The following is a 13,043-nucleotide window of genomic DNA, read 5'->3' as shown; positions in this document are numbered from 1 at the left end:
GTTATTTATCTTTTTGTTCGTCCCACACCCCTAGACAAGCCGGGGACGTAACAGTGTGGTTTACCATCTTACATGATCTAAAAATCCAAAAGTGACAACTGGGCCCTTTTCTGGTGCTGGAGGAAGGAGTGGTGTGCTGCTTTGTCCTGCCAGTCCAGCATTTATTCGGAGAAAGAGTCATGATAGGATAAGATACTATCATCAGTCCTCAAACCCTGCACAGGCTCAAATCACCAGTCTTGGGACCTAATTTCACTTTTATTTTACTTTACACAGGTTTGATCAGTGCATAGATTTCCCTGATGGCTCATTAAACAGAATTAAATCCAAGAAAGACAGTTAAAGACTTGAAAGCCCCAGAGCTAGAGGAACTGCTTTTTTACTCACAGTAATGCTCACCAGGTATCACAAAGAAGTAGGCCTACATAAGTAATGAAAACAACAGGCTGCATTAAAAATATTTAATCTAGTTAACTAACATAAATATATAACACTGGAGAAAATTGCAAAGAATATAAAATGTATACAACTCTACAGATTTGTTTTGGAAGTGTTTTGTTTTGACACTGAATGGGTAACAATAGATTGTGGAAGCTGAGAGTTTTTAACAGTAATAGAACCATTGAAAGAGTAGCTGGAAGGCAGGTGAAGTTCCCCTTCGATGGAACTCGAACTGCGTCGGTTACGACACTATGGGAACGCCTCTAGGCGAAGCAGGTCTGAACGTGAATGAAATCACTCCAATCCTATTGGCTTGTTGCTAGAACGGTAAGGTATGACGGAATAACCGGAGGAGTATAAAGCACACCTGTACACACTCATCATTAGCTTTTTTCTATTCAGCAGGCGCTCTGTATGTTGTTTGAAGAAAGCTCCAGTCCTACAAGCAGTATGTCTTCCCTGAAGAAGAAGTCTACCAGCATGTCCGGCAACCAGATGTACAGAAGGTGTGTTTTTTCTTGCCCTCGGTACATCACGGATGGAGATTCTCATGAGATGTGTGTCTCATGTTTGGGGATGGAGCACGCCCGAGCAGCTCTCGAGGGGGCTGCCTGCGCCCGTTGCGAAGCCCTTTCCGTGCGGGTACTGAGGTACAGCATGGCTCTCTTTCCGAGGATGGCCGGATGTGTTTTCCCCGTGGCGCGGGCCCCAGCGGCCGCTGAGGCGGCCCGGCGGCTTCACTCATGGTGTTCACAGCGTGATCTGTCGGAGGATTTCGGGACGGCTGAGGCTTTTTCCCGACCTTCATCCGCTGGCTCCGACGCTTCCTTTCCTCGTTCGGGAGCCCGTTCTCGGCTTCTCCCGCTCGCGGTTTGGATCCGGAGACGCTGCAGCAATCCGACTCCGAGGAGGCGGACGTGCTCAGCGTAGTGGACGATGACTTCCGGGTGTCGGGGCGGCGTCATCTGGCGGCGCCCGACTATGACGTGCTGCTGGAGGTGGTGACTAGAGCCGTGGCTAAGCTCAACATCAACTGGCCACAGGAGGAGCAGACACCACAGGCTAGCGGTAAGCTGGATGAAAGGTTACTGCTCGTAGCCCCGTTCTGGCCAACCCGGGTGTGGTTCTCGGACATCATGTCGCTCCTGGACGTCACTCTGAGGAGAGACCTGCTGTCCCAGGCACAGGGCCGGGTTCTTCACCCTTGCCCCGCCATATGGCGACTGTGGGTCTGGCCCCTGAGGGGGCACAGTACCTAGAGGCGGGTCTAACAGCCGGAGCAGTCGAGACCCTCCTGAGCTCCAGGGCCCCGTCCACACGGAGGATGTACGGCCTGAAGTGGAGTGTTTTCTCCACTTGGTGTAGGGAGCGGTCGGTGGACACTGTTACCTGCCCGGTGGTTCAGGTACTTGAGTTCCTCCAGGACCGGTTCTCTGCTGGTCTTCCCCTTCCACCCTCAAGGTGTACGTGGCAGCTATTTTCCACACCCCTCTGAGGGAGGGGTCCTTGGGGAAACTTCCCTTGGTTGTACGTTTCCTCCGTGGTGCCCGGAGGATGAGACCTGCAACTCGGTCCAAGGTTCCCACTTGGGATCTGGCAGTGGTTCTTGGGGGGTTGGCTGAGGCCCCCAGGCTATCCTGCACCCTCATTCAGGATACATCCCTAAAGTGCCTTCTTGTGCGGCAGGGTCCACAGTGCTGCAGGCATTTCATCCTCCACCTCATGTGACGGCGGAGGACGGGAGACTTCATCTGCTCTGCCCTGTCAGAGCACTGAGTATTTACACTCTGAGGTCCTCCCGTTGGAGGAAGGCTGACCAGCTGCTAGTGTGTTTTGGGTCTCCCAGGGCCGGGCTCCCTGCATCCAAACATACTATTAGCAACTGGATTGTTCAGACTATTTCCCTGGCCTATCAGGTGCGCGGTTTGCCTTCACCTGTGGCTGTGAGGGCTCATTCTACCAGAGGCATGGCGGCCTCTCGAGCCCTCCTTTCCGGGGCCTCTTGCAGGATGTTTGTTTAGCGGCTGGCTGGGCCACTCCGCACACATTCATTCAGTTTTACAGTCTTGACCTTCCTTCGGCACCTGGCACTCGTGCGCTCTCCTCTTAGTCGTGCCACTTTATTGCAGTTTATTACTGCTTCGCCTAGAGGCTTTCCCATAGTGTCGTAACCGACGCAGTGTCTCGTTCCCCTTCTCGGGGAACCAGGGTTACATACGTAACCCGAGACGTTCTGCACACCCAGCTTTACATTTACACGCTTTGGAAAAGCCGTGTCTGTTGTATGCAAAACGGCGATTTTGCGTACAATAGACGCAAATAGACACCCCGGGGTGTCGCTAACTACCTAGCTAGCTAGATGTTTTTGCGATGTTTTTGTTTAAGGAGTTGACAGCCCCCCCCCCCCCCCCCTTTATTTCATTAAAAAACTACATATAGCCCCTTTTAATACTTCTAATGCTAGGGAAAGTCCCGATTTCACTCTAAAAAATAAAACATTTGGTCAACAAAAAAACAAAAGGTAACATTTTCCATTAGAATTTTTTAGTTAAGACTGCTGGCAGAATTACATTAATTCAAAGCAGTGTTTTGAGTATGATGAATTACCTTTTAGGCCACAATAAAACGCATTTCTAAGTAACATGAACTTAATAATTGTTAACATGAATGCAAGTATTTAAGTTGATCCCACATAATGACCATCAGACTCAGTAACTCAGTAGTTACGACTTCATGAGCTTCTTTAATGATAAAATTCTAGCTATTAGAGACAAAATTCACCAAGACCTGCCCTCAATTGGCACCGACTTATCTCTTAACTCAGGAACCTTAGAAACAGCTGTAGAACCAGATACATGTTTAGACTGTTTTGCTTCCCTCAATCTTTACCAACTAACTTCAATAATTTCTTCATCTAAACCATCAACCTGCCTCTTAGACCCCATCCCGACTGCTTAAAGATGTTCTACCCTTAGTCAGCACCTCTATACTAGATATGATCAATCTATCTCTATCAACAGGCTATGTACCACAGTACTTTAAAGTAGCTGTAATTAAACCTCTTCTGAAAAAGCCCAAACTTGATCCGGATGTTTTAGCCAACTATAGACCTATATCTAACCTTCCATTTCTCTCTAAGTTCCTGGAGAAAGCAGTTGCTAAACAGCTGTGTGACTTTCTACAGAGCAATAGCTTATTTGAGGATTTTCAGTCAGGATTTAGAGCTCATCATAGCACAGAGACAGCACTGGTGAAAATTACTAATGACCTCCTTATTGCATCAGACAAAGGACTTGTCTCTGTACTGGTTTTATTAGATCTTAGTGCTGCATTTGATACCATTGACCATCAGATCCTATTGCAGAGACTGGAATATTTCATTGGCATTAAAGGAACAGCTCTAAGCTGGTTTAAGTCCTATTTATCAGATCGATTTCAGTTTGTACATGTTAACGATGAGTCCTCCATGCACGCCAAAGTTACTCATGGAGTTCCTCAAGGATCTGTCCTTGGACCAATCCTCTTCACTTCATATATGCTTCCTTTAGGCAATATTATCAGGAAACATTCCATAAGCTTTCATTGTTATGCAGATGATACTCAGTTATATCTATCGATCAAGCCAGATGAAACTCATCAGTTAGCTAAACTTCAAATGTGCCTTCAGGATGTTAAAACCTGGATGGCCTGTAATTTTCTCATGTTAAACTCAGATAAAACTGAAGTTATTGCTCTGGGCCTAAGCACCTCCGTGACGCATTATCTAAAGATATAGTTTCCCTGGATGGCATCGCCTTGGCCTCCAGCACCACTGTGAGGAATCTTGGAGTTATCTTTGATCAGGACATGTCGTTTAAGTCTCACATTAAGCAAATTTCAAGGACCGCCTTTTTTCACCTACGTAATATTGCGAAAATCAGGAACATCCTGTCTAAAAATGATGCAGAAAAACTAGTCCATGCATTTGTTACTTCTAGGCTGGATTACTGCAATTCCTTATTATCAGGCTGCTCGAAAAAGTCCATTAAGACTCTTCAGCTGATCCAGAATGCTGCAGCACGTGTTCTGACAGGAACCAGGAAAAGAGATCACATTTCTCCTGTCTTAGCTTCTTTGCATTGGCTTCCAGTAAAATCCAGAATAGAATTTAAAATCATTCTTCTTACCTACAAAGCTCTTAATGGTCAGGCACCATCTTATCTTAAAGAGCTCATAGTACCTTACTACCCCACCAGAGCACTGCGCTCCCAGAATGCAGGGTTACTTGTGGTTCCTAGAGTCTCCAAAAGTAGACTAGGAGCCAGAGCGTTCAGCTATCAAGCTCCTCTCCTGTGGAACCAGGTTCCAGTTTGGGTTCAGGAGGCAGACACCATCTCCACATTTAAGAGTAGGCTTAAGACTTTGCTCTTTGATAAAGCTTATAGTTAGGGCTGGCTCAGGTAGTCCTGAACCATCCCTTAGTTATGCTGCTATAGGCCTAGACTGCCGGGGGATTTCCCATGATGCACTGAGCTCCTCTCTCCTCTACTTTCTCTCCCTCTGTATGCAACCTTATCCCATTATTGCATGTTACTAACACAACTTCTCCCCTTTCTGGTAGTCTTGTGCTTTCTCGTCTCTCTCTCTCCTATCACTTCCTGCAGGTTTTCTGGCTCTGGAGCTGTGGAGTCTGGAGCTGTGGTTGCGGGTCACCTGCTGCCCCCGTGTTCCTGCTCGACACCCTCTACTGCAACGACTATTGTTGCTAGTCTTATTGTTATTATAATCATTAACATTACGATTGTTACCATTAACACTATTATAAATATCTGTACCATTTTTCATTTAGTCTATAGCAACATTACCTTCACTGTGTGTACCTCTGTGTGTATATTGTGTAGGCTGCCTCCCTCCCCTCCCTCTCTCCTTACATCTCTCTCTCTCTCTCTCTCTCTCTCTCTCTCTCTCTCTCTCTCTCTCTCCCCAACCGGTCGAGGCAGATGGCCGCCCACCCTGAGCCATGGTTCTGCTCAAGGTTTCTGCCTCTTAAAAGGAAGTTTTTCCTTGCCTCTGTCGCCTAGTGCTTGCTCTTGGTGGGAACTGTTGGGCTTCTGTAAATAGCATCATAGAGTACGGTCTAGACCTGCTCTTTTTATGAAAAGCGCTGTGAGATAACTGTTGTTGTGATTTGGCGCTATATAAATAAAATTGAATTGAATTGAATCAGATCCTATTGCAGAGACTGGAACATTTCATTGGCATTAAAGGAACAGCTCTAAGCTGGTTTAAGTCCTATTTATCAGATCGATTTCAGTTTGTACATGTTAACGATGAGTCCTCCATGCATGCCAAAGTTAGTCATGGAGTTCCACAAGGATCTGTCCTCGGACCAATCCTCTTCACTTTATATATGCTTCCTTTAGGCAATATTATTAGGAAATATTCCATAAGCTTTCATTGTTATGCAGATGATACTCAGTTATATCTATCGATCAAGCCAGATGAAACTCATCAGTTAGCTAAACTTCAAATGTGCCTTCAGGATGTTAAAACCTGGATTACCTGTAATTTTCTAATGTTAAACTCAGATAAAACTGAAGTTATTGTTCTGGGGCCCAAGCACCTCCATGACGCATTATCTAAAGATATAGTTTCCCTTGATGGCATCGCCCTGCCCTCTGTGAGGAATCTTGGAGTTATCTTTGATCAGGACATGTTGTTTAAGTCTCACATTAAGCAAATTTCAAGGACCGCCTTTTTTCACCTACATAATATTGCGAAAATCAGGAACATCCTGTCTAAAAATGATGCAGAAAAACTAGTCCATGCATTTGTTACTTCTAGGCTGGATTACTGCAATTCCTTATTATCAGGCTGCTCAAAAAAGTCCATTAAGACTCTTCAGCTGATTCAGAATGCTGCAGCACGTGTTCTGACAGGAACCAGGAAAAGAGATCACATTTCTCCTGTTTTAGCGTCTTTGCATTGGCTTCCAGTAAAATCCAGAATAGAATTTAAAATCATTCTTCTTACCTACAAAGCTCTTAATGGTCAGGAACCATCTTATCTTAAAGAGCTCATAGTACCTTACTACCCCACCGGAGCACTGCGCTCCCAGAATGCAGGGTTACTTGTGGTTCCTAGAGTCTCCAAAAGTAGACTAGGAGCCAGAGCATTCAGCTATCAAGCTCCTCTCCTGTGGAACCAGGTTCCAGTTTGGGTTCAGGAGGCAGACATCATTTCCACATTTAAGACTAGGCTTAAGACTTTCCTCTTTGATAATGCTTATAGTTAGGGCTGGCTCAGGTGAGTCCTGAACCATCCCTTAGTTATGCTGCTATAGGCCTAGACTGCCGGGGGACTTCCTATGATGCACTGAGCTCCTCTCTCCTCTACTTTCTCTCCCTCTGTATGCAACCTCATCCCATTATTGCATGTTACTAACACAACTCCCTTTCCGGTAGTCTTGTGCTTTCTCGTCCCTCTCCTCTCTCCTCCTATCACTTCCTGCAGGTGTTTCTGGCTCTGGAGCTGTGGAGTCTGGATCTGTGGCTGCGGGTCACCTGCTGCCCCTGTGTTCCTGCTCAACACCCTCTGCTACAACAACTATTGTTACTAGTCCTATTATTATTATTGTTATTATAATTATTAACATTACGACTGTTATCATTAACACTACTATAAATATCTATACCATTTTTTATTTAGTCTATAACAACATCACCTTTACTGTCTGTAACTCTGTGTGTGTATATTGTGTAGGCTGCCTCCCTCCCCTCTCTCTCCTTCCATCCCTCTCTCTCTCTCTCTCCCCTTCACCCCCAACCGGTCGAGGCAGATGGCCGCTCACCCTGAGCCATGGTTCTGCTCGAGGTTTCTGCCTCTTAAAAGGAAGTTTTTCCTTGCCTCTGTCGCCTAGTGCTTGCTCTTGGTGGGAACTGTTGGGCTTCTGTAAATAGAATCATAGAGTATGGTCTAGACCTGCTCTTTTATGAAAAGCGCTGTGAGATAACTGTTGTTGTGATTTGGCGCTATATAAATAAAATTGAATTGAATTGAATAATGTTTTACGTTAGGTGAAGAAGATTTTTGGCCACAATAAAACACATTTCTAAGTAACATGACCTCTCTCTATATATATGTGTGTGTGTGTGTGTATATATATATATATATGTGTGTGTGTGTGTGTGTGTGTGTATATATATATGTGTGTGTGTGTATATATATTACTTTTAGTTAGTTTTCCAAACTTACAATATAGTTTTAGTAATGTTTTTTTTGTAAAGCCTCGTTTTTATTTTTATTTCAGTTAACGACAATGTTTTTTCACATATAGTTTCGTTATTTCGTTCGTCTTCGTTTACGTTAAAAAAGCTTGCCATTCACCACATTACTCTTCAATGAGTTTCAGCTGTGGCCCTAAATTGCATCCACATTTTGGCAGATTCCACGAAACTTTGTGTTTTTTAGCTGATTCAATTTAAATCATCAAATTCTGCAATTCCGTCGTGTTTTCCGCATCGTGGAAATCATAGGTCCCTACATAAAAGGGGCAGCTGTGGCTCAGGGGGAAGAGCAGTCGTAGTTGGTGGTTTGATCCCAGGCTCCCCTGGCCTGCATGTCTCAGTGTCCTGGTGCAAGAACCACTAATTGCTCCCAGTGGCATGAATGTGTGCGAATGAGTGAATTTTTGTTTCTGATGAGGAGTTGACATCTTAGTCTCTGCTCATCAGCGGTTGAATGTGTTTGTGAAGGGGTTAATGTGATGTGGTGTAAAGCGCTTCAAGTGGTTGGAATGACTAGAAAGGCACTATACAAATACAGAGCATTTACATTACTAGCTTCAAAGGCACATTGACGAAACTGATTCAATTACTAAATTTCAAATTGTAAATAGTTACAATGCTCGTTACTGCCATCATATATCTGAAACAAACATTTCCACTGTTTTGACAGAAACTGTAATACTGAAACATGTCAGATTTTTGTTTTTTTACTGCAGAACTGCAACTGTAGAAATACACAGTTAGATTATAAAGCTAATCTGTATAGAATTTCTGTGATGAGAGCATCTTTTAGATTATTCTGATGGTACAATTTTTTGTTTTGTAGTCTATGTATAGCCCATTCATTCTGTGTCTTTAGGCCTGATGTGTTGTTAATACTACTACAAGTGGGCACCTGTAAGAAAAGTTCACATCGTACACATAGTGGCTTTAAATCTGTTTAAAATTTAATTAGAAATAGCCTACTATGGTTAAAATAAATGGAAAAATGCATAATTACGTACTTGTAACCAAGAGATGATTTGTCTACATCACATTTTTGTGATCTATCACGGAAATTTAAAAACCTTAGCTGATTTCTGATAGATACGGACTAACATATATATTTTAATTAATGTATGTAGATACACCCTTATAGCTGCATTAACTCTTGAAATGTCCTCACTCCCAAAGTCCTCTGACAGGGTGTAACCAGGAGCAAAAGCTCTTGACTGACCTGTGCCATGAAGACCCAGAAGGCCCGAGGTGTTACAACAGCTTCACCTTTCTGCCATCAAAAGTCTCACTTCAACTTACGAGGCAGAAACAAGAAAGACAGAGTTGTCCAAGGCAAGCTTCGCATCCGCTCCCTGCCTGGAGTTTTCCTGGTGGTGGGAGTTATCGTGGTGGTTGTTGGCACAGCTCTGGCTGTGGCGGGATACTGGCCCTACCGGATATCAAGATCATCCATCTTGGGAGCTGCAGAGGGGGAAAGTATCTCTGACTCGCAGACATCTGGCTGGAGTCTGGGAGCTAAGGGCCTCCTATCTACAGCCAGCCTGATCCACAGTGAACGGATGAAGCTCTTGGGACCTGTAATCATGGGGGTGGGACTCTTCATTCTCATATGTGCCAACACAGTCCTGTACGAGAACCGGGACAGAGAGACTCAGATGCTGCTGGCTCAGATGCGTAGTGTAATCTGTTCAGTGTCTGCAGCTGTGCCCTCAGCGGACCTTAAAGAAATAGCAACAGCCAACTCGATGGCAAAACACTACCAGTGGGTAAGCAGCTTACCAGCGGCCCATGTCAGCATCCTCTGTTTGCAGCAGCTGGCCAGCTCTGAGCCCTTGCTCCAGACCACACACTCCAGAGACCAGGAGGACAGCGTGATGGGCATCTACCAGCAAGCTGTTCTCCAGACAGAAGACCACCACCACCAGGAGTCAGAGCCTCCACCTTGCTTCCACTCCAAATCCATCTCACGTAATTCCAGTCAGACAGACTTTAATGCACAGGCTGGTACTGAGCACAAGGACAAGCCCAACAACTGCCTAGTGTCTGCCAGCTCCATATCCCTAGGGTTGGACAAGGTGGATATCCTGACTGCCCAGCCGAGGCGCTGCCACAGTATGAGCTACAGGACTAACCCTTACATAGCACTAACTGTTGTGCTTCTTGAGGAAGGACTCCACGCCCTCGGAGAGGAGGGTCAAATAAATCAGCCGCTAGTCACAAGGAGAGAAGCTAGTTCACAGGTTTGCATGAACATCCCCAGGCAGTTTATGGGTGCAGTTGAGCAAACTCACAGAAGCTGGCCTCGGCTAGACCAGTGCAGTGGGAGACGATACCTGAGACTTGAGAACAAAGAGGACTCAGCGGACAAACTGCTGGATCAGTTAGAGCAGCAGTGTACTCAGTGGGATAAGAGTTTTGGCTCTGGGCCTTTCCAGTGATAGCTGCTTAAGCTATACAGTTCAGAGGGTACATCCTGACAACCAAGAAGTAATGATAGTTTCCCCTGGATTTTCTCCTATATAGATTGTGTGGGGCAGAGAGAAACTAAGCCCTGGATCATTTGGAGTACAGTATTTCTCACAAGGTTCATCTGTTCTCAATCTTAAATTGAATATTAATACACAGAGGTTATTGTCTTTGCTTGGCTAGATTTGGCAGAAATGCCCTTGTAACTCAATGCCAAATTGGGGTTGCCTGTTTCCAGGACATAGTGTGCACAACCAAGTGAGGGAGAAATAGACGGGTGCAGATTGTTTTCACTGTGCAGTCGATTTAAAACCAAACTACCTGTCCTCCTGAACCCATAAAGCGCTGACAGCTCTTGATAAATGCAAGCACAGAAAAGTTTGACTTTTTTTACTCAGCTGATGTCCCATACTCTAAATGCAATGCATGGCAGTGATGTACAGTATGTTACATCTTAATACTTATGCAGAGCAATGTCTTTGATTGTTTTATTTGCACAAGAAGTAGTGATGGTCAAAAGATTATTTTATTTTATTTTAAGAGAAATTATTTCATTAACATTTTGTATGACGCCCATGTCTATGATGCATTATACAGCATTATACCTTTCTTATACCAATGTATAATTATAGTTATAAGTACTATATTCATAATGCTTTCTAACAATTATCATAGCACAGTATTGAGTTATGACATATGGCCAAGTATACTTCATAATTGCTGCATAAAAATCACAACAACAGCATGTCTACTAGAAAGTAAAATTAATGTCTGTGGGCAAGTCATTAAATGTTACTGACACACACATCATAGCTGGAACTGCTGGAATAGTGTGTGACTTGATCCGAACCACTTTGTTTGTTTCCCATTTAGAGAGCCAGGGCTGAGTATAAGCACCAGATACTTTTTTTCAGTGCACACACAGAATGGACAGCTAGAGGACAGTGAGAAGATATGGGTCCTAACAGAAATTGAGTACTCCAATTTGACACAACATTGTGATGATGAACAACTAAATGATTGACATTTACATTTCACTAATTTAATGTTTTCCAAAAATAACATAGTAGTAATACATTATAATATCATATATAACTATAATGCATTATAATTACATTATTATGCGTTATAATCACATTATGCATTATAAAATGGTTATAATGTATTACAACTATGGTAATTATGATACACTAAGATCCTCCTAACTTTTTTATCATTCACCAAGTTAATTCCTGAGATCAGCAAGCAGGACAAATTACTTATTAAGAGTATGGTCTTACAAAGAGTACGTTCTAGATCTCCACAATGTGTAAAATATATAAATAAAATTTATTTGAATTAATTCAGTGCAGAACAGCACATGGCCAAGTAACACTCACGCACCATGTTATGTTTTTATTTTGGTATATTATGTCACATTTTGTTTTGCTCTTTGTACAGCGTTATCTTTATTTATCTTAAATGATCAAAAATAACAAAATGTTCAGGTGTCTCTTTGTTTTGGCGGTGTTTAATCCTTGACATTTTGTGAAAAGGAATATTTTTAATTACAGGTGCTAACACGGAGGGTAATCATAGATACAGTATCTCACACTACTGTGTACACCGCTCACATTTTTGTAAATATTTGATTATATCTTTTCATTTGAACACATTTTTACTTAGGAGTGTACTCACTTTTGTTGCCAGCGGTTTAGACATTAATGGCTGAGTGATGTGTTATTTTGTGTTATACAAGTTGTACACCCACTACTTTACATTGTAGCAAAGTATCATTTTTTCAGTGTTGTCATATGAAAAGATATAATCAAATATTTACATAAATGTAAGGGGTGTAATACTGTAATATAGGAAATTAGATACTTAAGTATAGTGTACAGGCAGCACTTTGTTCTAAAATCATTGGACTGAAAGAGAGAGGCCTTAATGCTTTCTGTAACCAACAAATCATCCGGAAGGCAGCAAGTATATTAGCCTCTCTGGGACATGCCCTGGCAGGTGAATTCTCTCTGTTGCCATCTGAGCGTCATTATGCACTACCTGCGTGCAAAACATACCACCACTCCAAATCTTTTATGAGACTTTTTAACTCCCTGTAGGGTCCTTTATGGGTTTTCAAATGCGCACATACTATTTGTATTGCACATTACATAATCTGGCATATTACTATTATTTATTCAGGTTCTGGGTCCACTTGCCTGGTTGCATGTTGTGTGTGTTTTGCATTGTGTAGGCTACTTGTTGTTCTTAACTAAACTTAACTTTATTTTAAGTACCCCTATTTAGCATAAAATCAGTATATAAGCATTGAATAAATGGTTTATCATACACTATAATGTAGATTAAATATAATGCAGATATACACCAAGGCTTTATTGGCATTTTGACAAATCAACTAACTATAACTCTTCCCTGTGGGAAACCAATAATAGAGGCTTCTGTATAAATGGATAATGAATACAATATAGTAAAACACTGTTGTAAAAGTATAAAATATATCTTATAGCACACATATAATGTGGTAATAAATGCAAAATAGGGGGACCTAAAATAACATGTTAGCAATTTGGTTAACAAACCTGTGATTTTCTGACTACTTTTTTTCGTGACCTGTTTGACTTCTTTTGGGTGATGTCACTGTGGATGTCAGCTATTTACTTGAAGATTACAATGTTATTATTACTAGTAAGAATTATGGCCAAAACTATGAAAATAAGACTCAATTATGTTCATCTTTGGTATCCTTATTATAATGACGGAAACTGCCTTTGTTGTCCTTCTTGTGGTCACCCCCATCCCTGTGCACCTAACACTATATGCTGATGTGGAGAGACTTTCTTTCTGTTTGTGCTGTCTGTTCTGTATGCCATGTGT

The 13,043-nt window shown here is 42.7% G+C and overlaps 1 protein-coding gene and 1 pseudogene across 1 annotated transcript; both read left to right on the top strand.

The window, feature by feature from the left end:
* The first annotated feature begins 3,973 nt into the window (after nucleotides 1–3,973).
* Nucleotides 3,974–4,869, top strand: LOC119907903 (annotated as a pseudogene).
* Nucleotides 4,870–7,739: 2,870 nt separating this feature from the next.
* tmem200b (transmembrane protein 200B) lies at nucleotides 7,740–11,866 on the top strand. Its single transcript, XM_038725593.1, has one exon. The coding sequence runs from the start codon at nucleotides 8,930–8,932 to the stop codon at nucleotides 10,139–10,141; it is 1,212 nt and encodes a 403-aa protein (XP_038581521.1). The 5' UTR covers nucleotides 7,740–8,929; the 3' UTR covers nucleotides 10,142–11,866.
* Nucleotides 11,867–13,043: the final 1,177 nt, after the last annotated feature.

This window comes from Micropterus salmoides, unplaced genomic scaffold (assembly GCF_014851395.1).
Source record: "Micropterus salmoides isolate LMB-PRFRI ecotype aquatic unplaced genomic scaffold, ASM1485139v1 Ms_hic_scaffold_17, whole genome shotgun sequence".
In the NCBI taxonomy this organism is placed as follows: Eukaryota; Metazoa; Chordata; class Actinopteri; order Centrarchiformes; family Centrarchidae; genus Micropterus; species Micropterus salmoides.
The sequence above is the reverse complement of the archived record's forward strand: the minus strand, read 5'-3'. Positions and strand labels throughout refer to the sequence as shown.